General features: G+C 41.5%; 2 protein-coding genes across 3 annotated transcripts in view; both read right to left on the bottom strand.

Moving 5' to 3' along the window:
- Positions 1-7163, bottom strand: part of dab1a (DAB adaptor protein 1a) — a 323621-nt gene extending 316458 nt beyond the window's left edge. For both annotated transcript variants that reach the window (XM_054789423.1, XM_054789421.1), the window contains exon 1: positions 7066-7163. The gene's annotated coding sequence lies outside the window, so the exon portion shown is untranslated. The remainder of the gene's footprint in view (positions 1-7065) is intronic.
- The window catches only part of oma1 (OMA1 zinc metallopeptidase), a 33197-nt gene continuing 19562 nt past the window's right edge, over positions 7054-20688 (bottom strand). The window contains exon 7 of the mRNA XM_054789434.1: positions 7054-7169. Coding sequence (XP_054645409.1) covers positions 7146-7169 — 24 coding nt within the window. The 3' untranslated portion in view covers positions 7054-7145. The remainder of the gene's footprint in view (positions 7170-20688) is intronic.

Below are 20688 nucleotides of genomic sequence, written 5' to 3'. Positions count from 1 at the left end.
TTAGCGACAGGCTGCTCTTTGCCAGCCTGTACCCTTCCCACCCACAGCAAAGAGTGCGGCAGCGTGCCCTCAGCGTTACAGCCAGATGACATTTATGGCATGACAAGACACATTTAACACTTTGCACGGCTTTAAACACGCATATACACATTTATGCACGACGCTGTCTGGTTAAATGTGACATTTCCGCCACGGTTAGGGCTCGCGAGAGGGTGACGCCTGATTAAAGGTTATCTGTTAATTACAGCGACAACGCGAGGTCATATCTAGGTGACAGTCTGCCTTTACACCCCTTGTTTTCACACAAGCAGGCCACGTTTGCATTACAACGCCTTAGAAGAGGTTTTATGGAAGTGCTGCAGAACATGCACAATGCATTCCGGGCCAGTAGGTGGCAGTGTGTGACTTTATAAGGATGGCAAATACATGCTTAGAAATACATCCGAGGTTGTTCTCCTAATGTACAATACAGTGAACATCCAATTTTGAAACCATTTTTCATGAAATGATATTATGGAAATGGTAATTACCTGTTTCAGGGTCATACTGAAGCCACTCCGAAACCTTGAGTCATACAAGTGTAAAAATAAGTTAAGTATTGTTTATATTAAAAGATAAAAACAATAAAACAATCCATTAGAGGTGTCATGTGGAAACGAGTTGTAGAGCGGATCTCACTTTTTAATGACGTCTGACAAGTGTAAAAAGAAGTTAATCACTGTTAATAGTAAAAACAGTAAAGCCTCCCTCTGCCTACACTCTTGATCAACATTTTAGACCAGTTGAAAAATTGCAAGAATTTACATTTTGTACTGTTATCTTAAGGAGGTTCTAAGTAGAGATACGGGAGTGAGAGACAAAACATTTTGATTACGCAATTCATTGCAAACAAGCATTAAAGTGAAATAGGCTGTTCATCAGCTGATCAAAAGTTTAAGACTACTGAAACCCCCCTAAAATAGATATCAAATGTTGAAAAAAAAGAGTCATTAATGAGTAGCTGCGCTATTCTTGTTAAACACCTGAAAAATTGGATTGAGCATGCTCATGCTTGATGCCAGTGTTTCCAGGAGGCTAGTGGGAATGTTGCTCCCAGTGAAGATGGCTTCACTGAGGGCATCCACTGTCTTTGCGTAAACGTCCCATGCCATTCATCCCCAAATTCAATTGGATTAAATCAGGGGAACATGCAGCATGGTCCAAAAGAGTGAGGATATTCCTCTGGAAGAAGTCAGGTGGGCACCGTGAACTGCAGCGTTGTCCTGTTGAAAAACCCAGTCATTACTACATACTATTGCTATTATTTTATGCTAAAACATGAACAATTGTGAAAACTGTAAATTAAAAATGAATATATACAAAAGCAGTTATGTGGAAAATATGCACGGGCTGCGAGATCACTGCAGAGACACAAGAGATGGCGGCTGCTTTAAACATAGCAAGCTAACGAGCTAACTAGTTAGCCTCCAATTAATTTATTCTAGTGGGAAAGTGGGGAAGAAGGACAAAGTTAGAAGCCAAAAAAATACCACTTCCACACAGAATGGGAGGAGACCTTTTCTCCATGCAGTGTTAAGGTCATGTAATGTCAGGTAGTCTCATCAATGTAACACTACTGACGCCTAGGGACCAGAATACCACATATGACTTGTCTTTCAATATTTTTTGACTCAGAAGAAGCCGTGGCCAACCACAAAACAGCGATCATTTATCAGCGAGGTTCATTCAGCGAGTGACGACCGTATGTCAAATTCCAAATGAATTTTATGGGCAAAAAAGTGAGCATAATGTTATCATGATAACCCAGCATCACCTGAACATCAAAGAATGAAAAGAATGAAAGTGTTTATTATCGAATGCAGCAGTGCAGCCACAGCAGTGGGGGCGATTCTGCTTCCTCCTGGCTCCATTCCACCATGTCAATGTAATCATGTTAGCACATGGAGAAGCTATTGTCACTTGCTTGTGTCAATGCTAGCAGCCTCTTTCAGAGCAAGAGGACACGCAGCATGTTGCACTGGAAGCAGAGCAGGGCAGAAAACAACAAAAAAAAGGGAGGCCATTTCACGCACTCCACAAAGCCACTTTTTAGTCGCAGTCATTGCTCTTTTCTTTTGATCCAGCTTTAAAAAGGAGCTGCGGGCCTGCGACTTGCAATTTCATTTCACAGAAAACACAATTAGCCAGCACAGCGACCATACAAAGAGGCTTGGAAAAGACTTTAGTTACGCCCAAAACACGCATGCTGATGTGACTGTGTCATCAACTACGGTTTGGTAAGCCTTTTTTGTGTGTGGGTACCAAAACCAGATGCCAATCAAGAGTACCTAAAGGGTGGATCCAGACACCCCGTCATCCACTGATTGCTCGACAAAGGCGACCCCATCAGACCCAAAATAGCTACCATGGCTGACTTCCGAGCTGTTCAAAGTACAACCTTTATTAACTAGGGAGACCATGTTTATGAGTCATATGTGGAAAAAGACGTTAACCACCGTATAATAAAACTAAATCAAAGTAAAACTACTCACCCTTTGATGAGAGACATGTAACAGAGAGGGAACGGGAAGATGTTTGTCAGTGGCCTTTTATAGTTATTCCAGGAAATAAGTGTAGGACACATAAAAGCACTGTCCTGTTTAATAGTCATCTTAGCTTTGTGTTAGAAGTGGCAAAACATGAATCATATATCTCATAATAATGATAAACTTTGGACATCCCTGGTTTAGATGCTCACTGAGCTAAAGTCTATTCTTTATTGTTTTGCTGTCATGTGGTTCTGACAGGGTCCAGCCCGCCCCCTCCTCTTCTCCTCTAACCAGTCTTTCCCTCTCATTGTGCTGCCATGAGGTAGCTTTCCCCCTCCGTCCTCGCCTGTCAATGTGATCCATGCGCAGAGACCTGCTGAGGCAGCAGCAGCAGGAGAGAATATTTACAGATCAGTCACACAGAGGTGCGCCCCACTCCTGCTGCACGCTCGCAGCTGCTCGTCAATCACTGCTGCACTATACACTATAGCTCTATAGTACCACCACACACACACACACACACACACGCATTTATTAGCTGCAAGCACAAAAGAAGCACTCAAACAAACAGACCCACTGCACATTCAAATGAGACGCAATCCAAAAAATATCAGACCACACAAAGATAATGATGCTCAGTCTTGACACTTGACACTGTCATTATGAGTTTGCATGTTATTCCCGTGTGTGAGTGGGTTTTCTGCGGGTACTCCAGTTTCCGCCCACATTCCAAAAACATGCTTGTTAGATTAATTGCCGACTATGCGTTGTCCATGGGTATGAATGTGAGTGTGAATGGTTGTTTGTTTACAGTATATGTGCCCTGCCATTGGCTCGCGACCAGTCCAGGGTGTACCCTGCCTCTTGCCCAGCTTGCCCAGTCAGCTGGGATAGACTCCAGCATACCCCCGTGACACAAGGGACGACAAGCGGCATAGAAAATGAATGACTGAATAATAAATTGTATATTATATTTAAATAAAACATACTGCATTAGTCACACAAAATAATTAACAATATGTATTATATACTTAACTCAAACGAACCCATTAACAAACAATATAAAATAATATTATTTTTAGTTAGAATGAATCGATGACTCAACAAAAATGTGTAAAGTCATATATTTCATCCACATCAATGTGTTATTCACCAAAAAAAGACGTAAATGAATAAATAAATACATAAATTAATTAATTATATTATATTATATTTAGGGATATCAAATAATTAAAAATTTCAATCAGATTAATCACAGTTTTCAACCTAATCGATCATGGTTAATCACCATTTGCATCTACCTGTATGTCTGAAATATGCCCATTTTTACTGTATTTTATTGAAAGAAAGATAAAAGACAGGACAGGATTATACATACTTGTATTAACAGCTCCAAATGAAGAGAACATTTAAATCAAGCTAAAAGATAGCACACACATCTGATAAGCTATTTACCTAACACTAGTTTCTTGAATAGTAGCAGAACGTTTGAATCACACTTTAACTGTGTTGTTATGGGCAATGAGGGGTTGCATTCAAAGACATCACATAATTTAAGATGAATTTACATGTTTTGAGTTTATTTTCTGGGATTTCCGAGCATACTTAAATGCAGCAAATTGTTCTTCTGCATTAAGAGTTGCAAAGCGGGTGATAACAATATTCACTTATAGTTTTTCTTTGTCTTTCTATTTATTTAGACCACACATACATACATACATACACACATAACGCATAATAAATGTGATGTTTGGAGCGTCCCTGAATGCATCTCACAGTCCCTTATACCCCTTATCTTAGCCCTTAAACACCGATGGTTTTGCGCATTGACGAGAATCAAGTGGTGTCCCAATTCTCCTTAAATCAAGGGGTAAGGGCTAAGTGCTAAGGGGTGTACAGCCCTAGAAACCAAGTGTGGTCACGGACCAGACTTGAAATGAAGGGGTAGGCAGAGTTTATTTGGATACAACACTCCTGCAGCAGAGCGGAGACCGAAAGAAACATATAAAGTAATTAAGTAATTAAGCATAATTACTGATTTTCACTGTAACACTCTGCGCTGTCCCTCGTGTTTTATTAGATATTCAATCATTCGCTCCGCCACGTAAATATTTGCCATGTTTGAAATTTTGGCTATCGCTAGTTATACCTAGCCGGTTAACACCGATATCTAACTTCACTAGAATATACTACATTTCATAAATGATTAGACAATGATTAGATAGAAACCACACTAGCCTGTTAATTGCAAGTTGTATTTTAAAATCGCTCGTTAACAACGGGACTCTACATTACTGAAGTGTACTGTAGCTATCTAAACAGTCATGTAACAGTACATCGTAGTGAAGCCTGCCACCATGGTCCACCAATTCTCATGGTGAGATATGTTTATTGTATTCATGGATGGTCAGGAAGTGAGTTAAATAAAACATGTCAACAACATGGCCATATGTGGACAGCAAACCAGGGGCCCGTTGCACAAAAGTAGGATTTCGACATCCAGGATAAATGACTGAGCTGAGCTCAAAAACCCCAAATAAGAGTGTCTAGGCTTAATTGGTTACGCAAAGCCCAAGCCAGGATGAGTAGACACAATCAATCCCGGATCAGTGCGCGTACGAGGCTTCCTTAAATAGACCCCGCTGTCGATCACAGAGTCACCGATTCACCATGGTAACGAAAGCGGTGTACTTTCCGCCGACGGAAGCGGAAATCCTCCTAGAGGCTTACGAAGATGCAAAAGAACAAATTTTAAAAAAAAGGCAACGCCATAACAGTCATGAAACAAAGACAGAAAGCGTGACAAAGTATTACAGAGAAGATTTGCAATAATTTGCAAAAGTAGAGCGCACGGTGGTCTCGTGGTTGTTAGCATGTTGGCCACACAGTCACAGTCTGGAGATCGGGAAGACCTGGATTCGATTCTCCCCTGGGCATTTCTGTGTGGAGTTTGCATGTTCTCCCGTGCGTGCGTGGGTTTTCTCCGGGTACTCCGGTTTCCTCCCACATTCCAAAAACATGCATGTTAGGTTAATTGGTGACTCTAAATTGTCCATAGGTATGAATGTGAGTGTGAATGGTTGTTTATCTATATGTGCCCTGTGATTGGCTGGCGACCAGTCCAGGGTGTACCCCGCCTGTCGCCCAAAAGTCAGCTGGCATCGGCTCCAGCATACCCTTTATTGATAGGAAATATTTATTATGAACAATTTAATTAATCTCATCTGACTACGGCACAGCCAGAAAGCGGTGAAGTGTGATGACGTAATGAGAATCAAGTGGTGTCCCATTTCTTAGTGGCTTCTTCCCCTTGGCCCTAGGTTTTAAGGGGTAGGGGTAAGACAAAGAGGGAAGGGCTAAGGGGTAGAACTGGGATTCAGCCTAAAGTTCTAAAAGAGCGTCAGATTCTGTGTGACTCTGTGGTGACGCTACATTGTGCTGCCATTTGTCATCACAGAGAGGCGTGGTTTGACATGTGTTATGCGTTAATTACGCAAAAAAAATGTAAATGTAATTTAGAAATGAGTTATTATATTATATTATATTATACTATATTATATTATCCATTCATTTTCTATGCTGCTTGTCCTCACTAGGGTCACGAGGGTATGCTGGAGCCTATCCCAGCTGACTTCGGGCGAGAGACACCCTGGACTGGTCGCCAGCCAATCGCAGGGCACATATAGACAAACAACCATTCACACTCACATTCATACCTATGGACAATTTAGAGTCACCAATTAACCTAACATGCATGTTTTTTGGGAATGTGGGAGGAAACCGGAGTACCCGGAGAAAAACCCACGCACGCACGGGGAGAACATGCAAACTCCACACAGAAATACCCACTAGGTTTAGTGCGGCCCCATATCATATCATATTATAATAAAATGAATGCATTATTTTTTAAAGGGTACAATTATGTTCTATTCACCAAAAACATAAATTGTTTTCATATTGTAAATAAACAGTATTTGATTAAAAATAATGCATTATATCCCCCAAACATTAGGTTAATAAATTACAAAATAATGACTTGATTAAATAGTTTTCAATAAATGTAACATTTATAGTTGTTTTTGTTAGCTGCTCCCTCCTATTTGACAGTACAGGTGTACTTAATGTTTTGGCCAACGAGTGCTTACCTCCAAGAGCACGTACTTCTCCATCTGAGAAAAATCTCCTCAGCAGAGCTCAAAAGTGTTGAAATATGTTGTCATATTTCTTTTTAAACAGCACGTCTTGTTCCTGCAACCTTGTGATTGCCATCAGCTCAGCTCAAAGACTGTTGATGGAATCTCTTTTGCACTTCTTGCTGATGTCCTCCGACATTCTACTGTGTGCACAAGACAAAGTGAAAAGAAGCGACTCTCGACAGCGTAGTGTAGGCAAACAAAGTGCTGCCAAAGAGAGGTGTTGCTCCTGCTAACTGTCAGCTCACCAAGGTCAACATCGAGCACACAAGCAAGTGCATATGTTGTGTGCACAGTGTATGTGTGTGCGTGTGTGCGTTTGGGTTTACAGCATGGCTACTCACGCCCAGCTGGTTCACTTGTACGCCGTCCCTCAAGCTGACCCTGCTCAGCATCCAGGTTCCTCCTCCTCGTCACCAGCAGGTCAAGGTTTCGAGGCCCTGACGTGCTGCCAAGTGAACAGAGCACACATATCAGACATCAGAGTCACACTCACGGTCGCACCTGAGAACCGTTCAGGACGACAAATTGGCAATGACAAGCGCAGCCATTGGAATGCAGAGGTCGGTCTCCACCATACTGCTGCTCCAACATCATGAAGCTTGAAGACACACATTAATAAGTGTCAAATATGCACACTTTTCATTGACATCTGTGTTAATCATGTGCTGTTTCTCAGCTGATGTCTCATTGAGTGAATAGGCGACATACCGGGAGCGTAGTACACAGTGTATATAATACACATATTGAAGTGTACGGACAGAAGTATTTGATTTGAGATAGCACCGTTTTTTATTTACTATCACATTTGACTGGCATGATGCTATAGATGAAAAAATATGGAAGTTAGCACCGACTGTTGGAAACATACTGTTTTCCCTCAGTTCTCTCATCGAGTTAATAAAATAAAATTCAACACCATAATGAAGCAGTAAATAGCAGACACGTGCTCTTCGCAGGATGAGTCAATAACTACACCAGAGTTTGCACAGTGAGTGGTGGAACATGGGCTAATGATGAGTTTTGGTGAGGATCTGGATCTAAACGTGCAAACACAGGTCGGTAAGACTATTAAAAAGGAGGCCAAAAAATGTGGATGGGGACATCCCTACTTATTTATTTCATTGAATGTAACAAGCACATTTTCAACTTTAATAATGATTTTGGAGTGGGTGACAAAGTGGAAAGGAAAATGTAGTTAAGTACAATCATTTCCAGTGCAGCGGTGTATTAGCTGCATCCACTACATTTAAAGAGAAAAAAAGATTTGTAATTATATACAATATACTGTAGGTCGCACGTGTCTTTCAGTCGCAAGCGCCCATGTCGTACAGATGTTACACGGAAAGATTTGTTCAAGTTTTGATTGAGTAAATGCTAAATATATGCGTGTATGTGTAACATGCATACATTTCACTCCAACACTGTGGATGTTGCCCACTCATGTTACTTCAAATGACCATTTTGTCAAGTTTATCAAAGACACTACATCAACAGGTTGCCTACAGCCACAGCTTTTCATGCCAATGTTGTTTGATCCGGTGCTTATTCGAGACCGTGGTGGTTATTTGGAGACCAAAAGAATGCACACAAAAACAAAACAACGAGCTCACATCCATCATATTTCGCTACCTGCATGTTGGAAAACAAACCTTCAGTTTGCCAGCCCCTTTGTGTGTGTGTGTGTGTGCCACTTGTTTGGAAGAAGGCCTCAAGTGAAAGAAAAAGTTGAGCCAACTCCGAGGCAGACATGAATAACTGAAGAGGGCAGGAGAGGAGAGAATGGCTTGTGCAATATTCATCTGTCATATTGAGTGGACTGCCAGCCACTGGTCCATGCAGTCAGTACTTACGAGCTCTCTCAGATGACTGAGGATGCCACGCCGCGTCCATCTTCATCCTCCTCCTCCTCTTCTTCTTCTCCCTGCTCCTCCCCGTCCTTCTTCCCTTTGCCACGTCTCTTCATCCCCTTCTCATGTGCTGCCATCTCTCACAAGAGCGTGGCACGCCCGCGGGCCAAATTCAATTATAGACCAAATTAAAAGAGACGCTTCTCCACTCCCTCAGTAGACAAAGAGGCGGCCACACAAGTACTAAATACATACACACACATATAGGCTGCCGCTCACAGGGAAATATCACTAGAATGTCTCTAGTAGTCAAGTGACACAACTTTTAGTAGTTGCTAACTTAAAGGAACACTGTACTTTTTTTGGGAATTTTGCCCATCATTCACAATTCTTATGTGAAACATGAACATATTTCTTTTCTGTGCGTTCTAACGAGAGAAAACGAGTTAGCATGAGCCAGCTAACATTACACGTCACAGGAGGCACCTATTTCGACGATAAAGCCCTAAAAAAAAAAAAAACTCAAAAAATGCCAACAGTGTTCCATTTACATACTGTAACTGACTTGTATATTAACCAAGGTAACCAACCTTAACCAAGGTACAGCAATATTGTTACTGCAGCAGCTAACAAACAAATATATTCATCTGGCACGGTAACACGACGCCTCGCTAGTCTCGGCGTCACTCACAACGCCTCAAGCTACTGCAACGGGACAGACGGAAGAGTGGATACTATTGGCTCTCAATTTCGCTATGAAGACTCAACAAAATGCTCGGTTGCTGTCAGCATTTTTTACCTGAGGACTGGAGCACAAGTCTTGTGCTGGAAGACACAGCCATCCCAATGAGAACGGACATTTTAAGTGTCGTCGCTGTTTCTATGCTGCTGCTGTTGACGGAAGTAGCGTTAGCTCCTATGGGCTATGTCAAATCAATCAATCAAATCAATCAATACGGCAAGATACTGTAAGTATTACATGTTATCATCAATGTACCTGTTAATGCATGATCACAACATGTATATAAGACAATAAAACGTTGTTAGAGGTTTTTTTAGAGGGCTTTATAGTCGAAATAGGTGCCTCCCAATGTTAGCTGGCTCATGCTAACTTGTTTTCTCTTTTTAGAATGCGCAGGTAAGAAAAAGAAATATGTGTTCATGTTTCACATAAGGATTGTGGATGATGGGCAAAATTTTTTAAAAACTGCCATTTTCCTTTCAAGGTCCCACTTTGTAGCATCTTGTTTTTTATTGGCTTGTGGCACATTGTGGAACTAAAATGTAACCAAATAAAAGTAAAAAGTAAAAATAGAGAAAAAAGGAAAAAAGGAAAAATAAGAAGCTGAAATGTCAATACTAATACTTAATGTCTAATTAACTAATTATCTTTGAATATATATCGTTTTTTGTTGCCTTTTTAAAAAATAAAAACATACATATAAATATCAAAGTGGCCCGACGCATACTTTGATTTCCAGTATTCGGCTCTCAGTGGAAAAAGTTTGAACACCTCTACCCTTGTAGGAACACACCGTTTTGTGTCTCTAGCTCAGGAGTCGGCAACCTTTACCATCAAAAGAGCCATTTTGGCCCATTTCTATGAAATTAAAACCCATTTGGAGCCACAAAACCTATTTGACCACTACATATATAGTTTCCGTAAGCGTATTGTCACATTCCTTTTCTGTCTCCTTGGCGGAGTGACAAGCCACACCTGTTGCCTCCTGGTAATTAGTCACATTTCTTAATGTCGTAACACACTGACTAGTTCCAGTTCCAGTACCACGCTCCATGCCTCTTTAGTTGCCATTGTTAATTAACGACAATGGAAGCTAACAAGCGAAATAGCCGACCAGCATCACGGTTTCTCACCCAGCTGACCCACCAGAAAAAACTGCCCCTAGCACTTTGGTGGAGAATTGCACGGCACACGCTCAACTCCCACGCAGAACTTTAAAAGGCTCATGATGGCATCAGATGAGATGGCGAAGTATAAACCAGCTGGAGCCACAGGAGAACGAAAACAGAGCCGCATGGGGCTCCGGAGCCACGGGCTGCCGACCCCTGCTCTAGCTTAATGCTAATGAGCTGTGTTTGTACCCAGTCACATTTTCATAGCAACATCTTGCTAGGTTAGCCTATTCACTGAAGATAAACAAAACGATAGGACGAGGACAAGCCAACCAGAGCAAGAACCATCATCAGTAGCAGCCATCTGTGTCTTTGCTGAGCGACAAATACAGTAATCCCTCGTAACCGTGATAAGTGTATTTCCTCTAGGTAGGATTCCTTATTTAGAAATGGATTATTTTCGCAGTTACAGCATAGAAAACCCGTTTACTACCATCTAAATGTGGTTTTAAAGACATGAAACAACACCCCTATAGTCGCCTTTACACTTGTATTACCTAATATAGTAGACATAAATGTGTTCTGGTGGCAAGGACAGGAAGTGATGTCGGGTGTTCAGAGCTGAGTTTTAGCTCACTTGGCATGGGTCACAGCCTCAACAGTGGCCTGTGTTAGGGAGTATTGTGCCTGAGAGATAATTCAAACCTGCAATAAAAGCCTGTTGTTCCGGTGATCAAGACTGGTGCTTGTGTGTCTCACTGAACATTACAGTAACATTATTGACACCTCCAGACCAGTGTTGAATACTACATATCACCCCAGCATCTTTCAATGAGTCTTCTGAATGCCTTATATTTGTATTTTAGTTCATTTAGCCATTTTCTGCGTGAGAATACTTAGTTTAGGGCAAACAATATGTAACATGTTCTTAAACATGTATATTTTTGCCTAATAACAGGCCGTATTCAAGCACAAACCAGCATGATTTATCAGTTAGTATCTTCTTGAAAAAGCGTGATAGAGTGAAGCCGCTAATTAGAAGCGCGGAGTGGTGAGGAACAACTGTAGTCGTGAATTTTGAAGCAGGTCCACCAATTACGAAGCTCCGCAGGCGACCTCGGCTGCCTTTTACACCGTGATTAGATCTCAAGCCGCCAGGCAATGTCGGGCCCTCCGTTGTACAAAAGAACAAAAAAAAAAAAAAAAAGCTAGTCATGAAATAAACAATATTGTTTTTGTACGCTGATTTAAACAGCTTCAGTTCTTAGAAGGGAATGACAGAAGAGAGCTGGACAAAAAAAAAAAGGCGTGACAATGTTGCTAAATAGCCTGAGGACATGATGCTTCTGCTGTTGTCGAAATGCAACAAGCATTTTGCATGTTTTTCTTTCGTATTTATGAAGCAGAACAACTGCCATGACTGCTGGGCGGCTTACATCAAGCACAAATCTTTTACACTTGTTTAATACATGGGGAATTCCTCAAAACTTGACTGACTTTTTAGGGGGGGAAAAACTTCAATCAAGTAGTCATGCAGCTGTTTCAATGCCTTCTTAGCAGCAATAATAATAGCAATAATTGCACATAAATAGCACATTTAATGAAACTTACCTTATAGAAGGATGAATAAAAATGGGTATCCTATTAAAAATATCCGTCATGGCATACATTATACAGTTCTGATCAAAAGGACTAGTACAAAAACTGCAAGAATTTACACCGAATGCACAGAATATGCCCTGTTGGTTCTTAAGGGGGTTCTAAGTGGGGCTTAGGCAAAAAATAATAATAATTTGAGGAAGAAATGTATTGCAAACAACCTATAAATAGGCTGATCATCAGTTGTTTAAAAGTTTAAGATCATAGCTGAGTAAAACCAGACCCCCCTAAAATAGAAACATTTTCAAAAAAGGAGTCAGTAATGAGTAGCTGCTTCTGGTTTGGGCAAGCTTGATGCCAGTGTTTCCAGGAGGCTAGTGGGAATGTTGCTCCAGGTGGTGAAGATGGCTTCATTGGACGGCATCTGGAACTGATGTCCATTTTTGTAAATTTCCCTTGCCATCCATCCCCAAATGTTCTCAATTGGATTTAGCAGGATGGTCCAAATGAGTGACGTTATTCCTCTGGAAGAAGCCAGGCGGGCATTGTGAACTGCAGCATTGTCCTGTTGAAAAAGCCAGTCATTGCCACACGAACAAGGGCCTTCAGGTTTGAGGGATGCCCCCTGCTCCACAAAGCCAGCTGCCGTTTGACACCCCTGCACAACCTGAAGCTCCATTAGTACAAAAGCACCCCAGATCATGATGGCGCCCCCTCCACTGTGCCGTGTGAAAAACATCTCAGGTGGGATCCCCTTGTCTTGCTAGTAACGTTGGAAGCCATCAGGACCATCAAGGTTACATTTTTCCTCATCAGAGAATAAAACTCAAATCTTGTACAAATTCCAAACAAGCAATTTTGTGGCTTTGAAGGAGACGAGGACTTTGAAGACATTTGTTATCTTAACACCCTTCTCTCACAGATGCGGTCTGATGGTTATTGGACTGCACTCAGTAACAACCTTCATTTGGGCTGAGGATCCTCCCGTGTCTTTCCGGACAGCCAATCAGATCCTCCGGCTCAGGGTGACATTTTTTTGGGTCTACCACTTGACTTTTTTGTTCCATAACCCTCAAGACCTTGAAGAAGTTTCAAATGACTGTCTTACTGCGTCCAACATCAGCAGCAATGGCGCGCTGCGAGAGGCCTTGCTCGTGCAGCTCAACAATCTGACCACGTTCAAAAAGAGAAAGCTTTTTTTTCCTTTGTCATCGAGACAAAGCGTCACGACAGTGTGAATACCTGACACAAAAAGACATTGAATCCACAATTTGCCAAGATTTTGGCTTTTAAAGGCTGTGGTCTTCAGCTTTTGATCAGCTGATTTAATGCTTGTTGACTTTAATGCTTGTTTGTAATAATTTGCTAACACAATTTATTTTGTCTCACTCCCATTTCTTCTTTTTGCATTTTGAAACTCTACTTAGAACCTCATTAAGATCCAACAGTGCAAAATGTAAATTCTTGCAATTTTTCAACTCGACATAAATCAGGAGGGTATCTTCTGTTTTTCTTTTGTTGTTCAACAAGGTCTGTATTTGTGTAACCAAGTACAGTATTTAAATATCTTCACACAAAGAAAATATAAAAACTGCAAATAGTCATCACCGATGGGAAAAGTTGTGCAATTTTACTGTCCTTTTTCAAATGTAATTTAATTTATTTATAGAATTTATGTGCAGGCTGTCTTTTATGATGTTTCGTAGTTATGGCACACTCCCATCAAATATTGATACTGTCCAAAAATATAAAGAACTTATGGGCGTGCGGCAGAAAAACACAGTACACGAAGGAAGGACAACAGAACTTTTGTTCTTTTTAGGTAAGTTTGTGTCAGTTATTATGTCTCCCAAGCGTAAGGAAGACTCTTCTGAAGGCCTTGTGTCAAAGAAAAGGAAAGTGAAAAGTGAAGGACTGAAATGTCAGCCAACAATGGCCGCATGCTTGGTCTCAGGCAGTCGTTTCCAAACTTTCCACAGTCCTGTCCTCCTTCAGACATCTGACCTGAGACCATGTACTAGGCCTGTGACGATAATCAATTAATCGCACGATAAATAAAAACAAACTCAATCATTTTGCCCGCCTCAATAACTTGACATGTGCATGCGTGTTTGTTTTCCTCGTGTCGCTCTACCAAACAGGCTGGATGACAAGAGGGTTTACTATGTGCCTTTATCTCAACACTAAAAAACTGCCGCTCGAGGTGCACTAGAGCCTTCGTCCCGGCCAGCACGTCGAGGAAGTGGTATCAGAGGGGTTGCAAGCGTGTCATATTTATGGAGCAAGTGATTCGTGACACCCACATGCTTGCCGCTTGCCCTCCATTGATAGCTTTTAGATCGTGACTGCGGCATGTGACTCGTGCGAGCTAGGTGTGCTTCATGTAAGGCTGTCGTACGTTTCACTCACTGGGGACGTACCGTGTGTGGGCATCGTACGAGACTCGTGAAGCCCACTCACTTTGATTACAAGATGACCACACTGGCTTCATACGGCACCTACGGCTTTCGTGACCGGGAGAACCAGAGTGTAGAGCGGGACGAGCCACCCGCCGTGGCCGGGTAAGGTGCGTTAATGTCAGATACGCTATGTGAGCAGCCGCCGTGCATCCACGGAGGTCGGGAGAACCAGGGAGGAACCGCGGGAGGAGCCACTGCCGAGGTCGGGCAATGTACACAGTGTACTTTTAAACGTACGACACACGCACTCCTCCTTTGCCTTGCTCTTGTGACCTGGCTGTGTGCAAGGTTTTGCTGTGTACACACAGCAAATACAGTAATTTGCATCCCAATTTTGGCTTTGTGTGTTGTCTGCGGGTTTGAAAATCCGTGCAGGCAATCTGCGTGTCCCTTGCGGTTTTCACCCGTTTGTGTGCAGCGGTTCAGTAGTAGAAGCAGACACAAACAAATACACCCCGTATATAAAACACATAAAGGACATGATAGCCCTCCACAATACAGCAGGCGCACGTTTCTACTACATCTTGACCCGTCTCTTGTACTGTTCATCTGCATAAGTGCACCATGCAGTGACTAAAAGCCTAATTAACCTAATGTACTCTATAGAAGAAACAAACAGGATTTGGAAGTGTTGTTATGACAACAAAATAGACCTCATTATACTGCACACACATGATCGACAAATAAAAATGACTCAAGATATTCTCTATACACACACACACACACACACCCACACACACACACACACACACACACACACGGCCACTAGTGTGTCTATCATTGATATTGGCAACCTATCCACATATGATGGTGTGTGTGGGTGTGTGTGTGTGTGTGTGTGTGTGTGTGCATGCGCCAGACAGGCCTGTTCTTGTTGATAAGAACTACACACACACACACACACACACACACACACGCACACACACACCCTCCACCCGGGAGGCATTAATGAGCCCTCAGGACAGACCAAGAGCCTCTGCACCAAATTATTATTTTTTTAAGTCTATATCAGCAAGCAGGAGGTTGTGTGTTTGGGACCAACAGAGCACCCGCATGACCACATTTAACTTTGCCTTTAATGGTACAAAAAAGGTCAATTAGGTGTGTCCCTGGGAAATGTCCAACAGCCAATCTAAATTAACTGTGTGAGAATGAGTGTGTGTGCGGAAAACAATGGCCGACAGGAAGTATTCATGGTGGCGCTCACAGCCTTGGCAGTGCTGGAAGTGCCTCAAGGTGAGACAGGAGGTTGAGATGTCACGCTGCACACACACACACACACGCACACACACACATACAGAGGTAACTGACTCTGCTTGTGAGGCACAGGTGTGGACTCCAGTCCCAATTTTGATGACCTTGGACTCGATAATATCATAAAAGACTTGCAACTCGACTTGTACTTTGACATCAGTGACTTGGGACTTGGCTTGGACTTTAGTCTGATGACTTGAAAACATTTTTTTTTCATGAGTATGTTAAGTAAAATGTGTCCGCATTCAAAGTATTGAACTAACGAGACCATTATTGGGTCATTTCATGCTAGACACCTAATGTTCTCACAGAATCTGCCCTACTGAGTACATCCATTGCTGTCCTATCAGGTTCAACAGCAGAAAACGAGGGTACGGCTTACATCCCTGTGAGCGCCAGACTTCTGGAGAGTGGCAGTGATCAACACTGTGATCTGCATGCTTGCATTTGCAAATTACAAGGTCAAGGCATTTTATTTGGTAAATACTTAAACAGTGCATCCCACTTGTAAGGTTTACAAGCACTTGTAAAATTTCAAGCCTGTGACCTGACTTGATCTGTCTTGCCTTGACTTGGACTTGCATGTGACACTTGACTCGAGACTTGGGGTGAAAGACTTGAGACTTGCAAAACACCGACTTTCTCCCTCCTCTAGTAATTGGAGACGCACTCAATCAATCCCAGGACAAGTGTTTACAAAAGCTGCATTTGAGCATCTTGGAATAGATCGCATTCAAAAAAATCTATAAGGTTCTTGCCCTGGTATCGACAGAAGTCCAGAAAGTTTAGCTGTAAATACCACAATAGAGGAGCATCAGAAATTTCAAGGATCGAAATGTGAAAAAGGCTGATGTTTGCCTACTTTATTGACTATGTAGTAATCATCTGACAATATTACGCACCAGGGGCCAAATGTATAAAACTCTGTGTATATTTCGGTGTAGAAATCTGTGTGTTCACAGAACAGGAAACATGCATACGTAGTCTTTCCATCAGATGTACACTGCCAGCCAAAAGTTTTAGAACACCCCAATTTTTCCAGTTATGTATTGAAATTCAAGTCGTTCAAGTCCAATGAATAGGTTGAAATGGTACAAAAATAACGTGTATTTCGGAATTATCCAAAAAAGCCTGTTTCAGGGACCACAAAATGGGTCAACAATTTAAAGCTGTTCTGCAGAAATGGAGGTTGATCAAGCCTGGGCAGTTGGTGCAACTACTTCCTACAGGTCTTCCAAGTTCTGGAGTACTTACGACCTCCTCTGTCTGCATAAAAACAGTGTTCGGAACAGACTGTGGTACTATACCCTCGTGAACATCAGAGGAACAGCATTGTACTGCAGAAAGTAATTTGTTGTTACAAAAATGGCAAGAAAAAAGGGAATTAACAATGAAAGAGAGACAGACCATCTTAAAACCCTGAAAAGTTTAAGTTTTTCCTCTAGAGAAATTGGACGGTTCTAAAACTTTTGACCGGTAGTGTATAAAACTCCACGTACGTATATTCCCCCCTGATTTTCCTTCATACACATCAACCATCCTGAAATTATGCGCATGTGAACACGTCTTCTGACCATGCCCATAACTCACCATAGATGTCTTCCAACACACACCCACAATGACCTTTTTTGCATATAAAGAGAAAGGATTTTTATTTCACTTTGAGTCGGAAGCAAGAAAAAAACTGAGAAAGAAGAAGCGCAATTTCACAGATTGTGAAATGGAAGTAATGGTGGAACAAATAGAAATAAGAAAATGTGTGTTATTTGGAAGTTTGGGGCACAGGGATGACAAATACTTGTAAAACAAAGCAAAAGGAACGGCAGAAGGTAACAGAGGCTGTGAATTCAGGGAGTTCTGAGACAAGAACCCTTGAGGAGATTTAAAAAAAAAAAATCCGACATTACAAGAGAGGTTAAAAAGCGCATTGCTGCCCACAATCACACTGTGTGCGCCACCGGAGGAGCAGAGGGAACCCCAGTGCTCTCTCCACTGGATGAGCGCATGGCTTCCATTCTAAGCGAAACACCATCAGTGGCATGGTGGATACAGATGAGCCTGCGCATCCAGACACAGCCATCTCGCCTTAAAGAGTCTGTCGCACCGCTCAACTACAGCGCCCGCCCTGCTGTGTACAGCACTATACTGCACCTGTTGCGCATTTTGGGGATTTAAAAATGGTGTAAGTAGCTTGGGCTTCAGTGCATATCCCTTGTCATCTGAGATATTTAATATTTGGTTTGGTTATTTTTTACTTATAATAAGATATAAATAACAATATTAATATGATAGAAATAAATAAGTTAGGATACTAAGTTCTTATTTAATTACATTCTAACAAAGAAAAAAAATCTAAATGTATTCTTATGTATTATTTTGTCCAACCTAATTTCAGTCGAAGGACTGTGTATAGGCTGTGTGTGGAGCATGCGGCCAGTACGCACATTCTCACATTTTTTTATGTATAGACATGGTTTACACATTTGACTTGCAATGCATCTACCGAAACGCTCAGAATAGTGCACACATTCACAGCCTCACTATTAAGATAGTGACACACACTCACGTGGTATAATTTGGTCTGGTTGCTAGACAGCATGTGTCTGCTCTGCCGACTTTGGAGTATTACTAGTTGTTACACACACACAGTGTCCGTCAGGTTATTAAAGCAGCAATGCAGCTTATTACTCTGCCTCAGCGCCACTCAATTATTCAGCTGGAGTCCACAGGGAGAGGAGGAGCAGCTTGCTGTGCTACTTACTACACTAAGTAGGCCAAAGAGACGCCGAGCAAAGTGTGACACACACACATGCACCAACGTCACAACCGGTGAAGTAGCAGATAACACATTGTAGGAGGTCGTTGTGTCATTCCAAGTGTGTGCGAGTCGGATATGGTGCATATGTTCAGTGTAAGCAGAACAAATCTGTCTGGAGGGGAAAATAACATCTACTCACCATGGTCTCAACGTGACGTCATCAAAAATCACAAATCAAAAGTGAAGGCTTCCACTAACACAGGGGTGTCCAAACTTCTTCCACAAAGGGCCGCATACTAAAAATCAAAGGATGTGGGGGCCACTTTTACATTTTCTAAACCAACGCATGTAGATTAGATGAGACATTTTTTATATTTTAAGAAAAACAGCCGGCATCTTATCTTTATGTTATCGGTGACAAGCATATTATTAGTGTGATTTACCTTTTTTTTTCCTTATGTTGCACTTTTTTTTGCTAATTTTTTCATTTCCATCCATCCATCTTCTATGCCGCTTATCCTCATTAGGGTCGTGGGGATGTGCTGAAGCCTATCCCAGCTGACTACGGGTGAGAGACGGGGCTCACCCTGGACTGGTCGCCAGCCAATCGCAGGGTACGTTTTTCCATTTTTATTAATTTTCTTACAAATATTTCAACTTTGTTCTTGTACTTTTCCCCCCCTCTTAATATTAGGTATTTACTCTCATAATGAATGGTTCAAACTTGGTTGGTGGTTCAATATTTTTCGATACAAAAAATTCCATGAAAAAAGATTTTCATGTCACTTGTAACTTGTATTTTACTGAAGTGACCAACATTTGTTCCAACTCAAAAGTACTGATTTTAAATGAAATGTATCTGGTGCAGCTATACCTGCTTCATTCTCTGCTGTGCATACTTAGGAGTTAGAATCATATGAAACAAAACAGCACCTTGTAAAAAATAATAAATGAAATAATAAAGCATTCACAATTAGACTTAACAAAATAAGGCAATAACGATAATTACACATAATCCATCAATTGTTCTGTTCATAGATTCAGTAGTGGCCCCTGGTAACTATGGCCCTGTCCACACGGGAATGCTCCTGGGGTTGGGTTTTTTTTTTTTTTTTGGCGAGTTCACACTGTGTCGGATCAGTAAATAGCAAATAGTCCACACGGGAAGAGCTTAATGGGTGAAAATGATGTACTACATAAGGCCCACCTACATGTGGTGCTGTAAACAGACACACAGACACAACCATGTGACACTCCAAAAGAAAAGAAGCAGAGAGAATGCATGCGCACGTTTGTCGTCTTCCGCTCTCCGGCTTGGATAGTATTACGATGAAGTGGAATTACTTCTGCGAGTCACTTTGGAGTAGAAGACAAAAAAAATATCAGGAGATATCAGCCGACTGGGAGTCAAGCCAGTGGAAATATGAATAATCATATTAACTCATCCAGTGCATTGGATAAGGTATTGGCATGGATCACTTGCATGTAAAACTCGACAGCAAGCAGGAAGTGGAAGAGCACGGAGGAGTGTAGCGTGCAGAAGGTTATGCATTGCAGTAGCATAACAGTGGTTTATTTGGTCTCAAAAAATATTGACAAAAATTTGTTTAGCGTCAATTTGTGGGGCAATAAACATTTCAAAACGCACCTGCATTGTTTTTTGACTGGGTTAAATAAAAAAGTTTGTCCAGTTATATTTTTTCATTGTATGTTTCTTAAAGTTAATGTTAAAAGTCTCGTCTCATTGTCGTTTGCCAAATCTTGTGCATTGTCGTGTCTCGTGGGTTGTGTGTCTCGTTACACCACGACTCACATCAGTTTCCCGGCAACATTTACCGAAAGTGGCAGTTTTAAAAGAGGCCGTGCACATCGCGTTTTGAATTTCACACCTTCACTCTACCACATTTTTCCAAATTATATTAATTAATAAATCATCGCTGTTTTGTGGTTGACTATGGCCTATTATTAGTCACAAATATGCATATTTAAGCAAATTTTACATCTTTTTTGCCGAAAGTAAGCATTTGTAATAAGCATAAAAATGGCCAAATGAACAAAAATGCAAATATAGGGCATTCAGAAATAACATTTAAAGACAAATTGTGCTATGTAGTATTCTGCACTGGTTACTAGTAAGCAATGTTACATTGATGAGACAATAGCCACTGCAGGAAGAACCCGTGTCCAGAAACC

This window comes from Dunckerocampus dactyliophorus, chromosome 10, assembly GCF_027744805.1.
Source record: "Dunckerocampus dactyliophorus isolate RoL2022-P2 chromosome 10, RoL_Ddac_1.1, whole genome shotgun sequence".
NCBI classification, from domain to species: domain Eukaryota; kingdom Metazoa; phylum Chordata; class Actinopteri; order Syngnathiformes; family Syngnathidae; genus Dunckerocampus; species Dunckerocampus dactyliophorus.
This window is presented reverse-complemented; position numbering and strand designations above follow the sequence as displayed.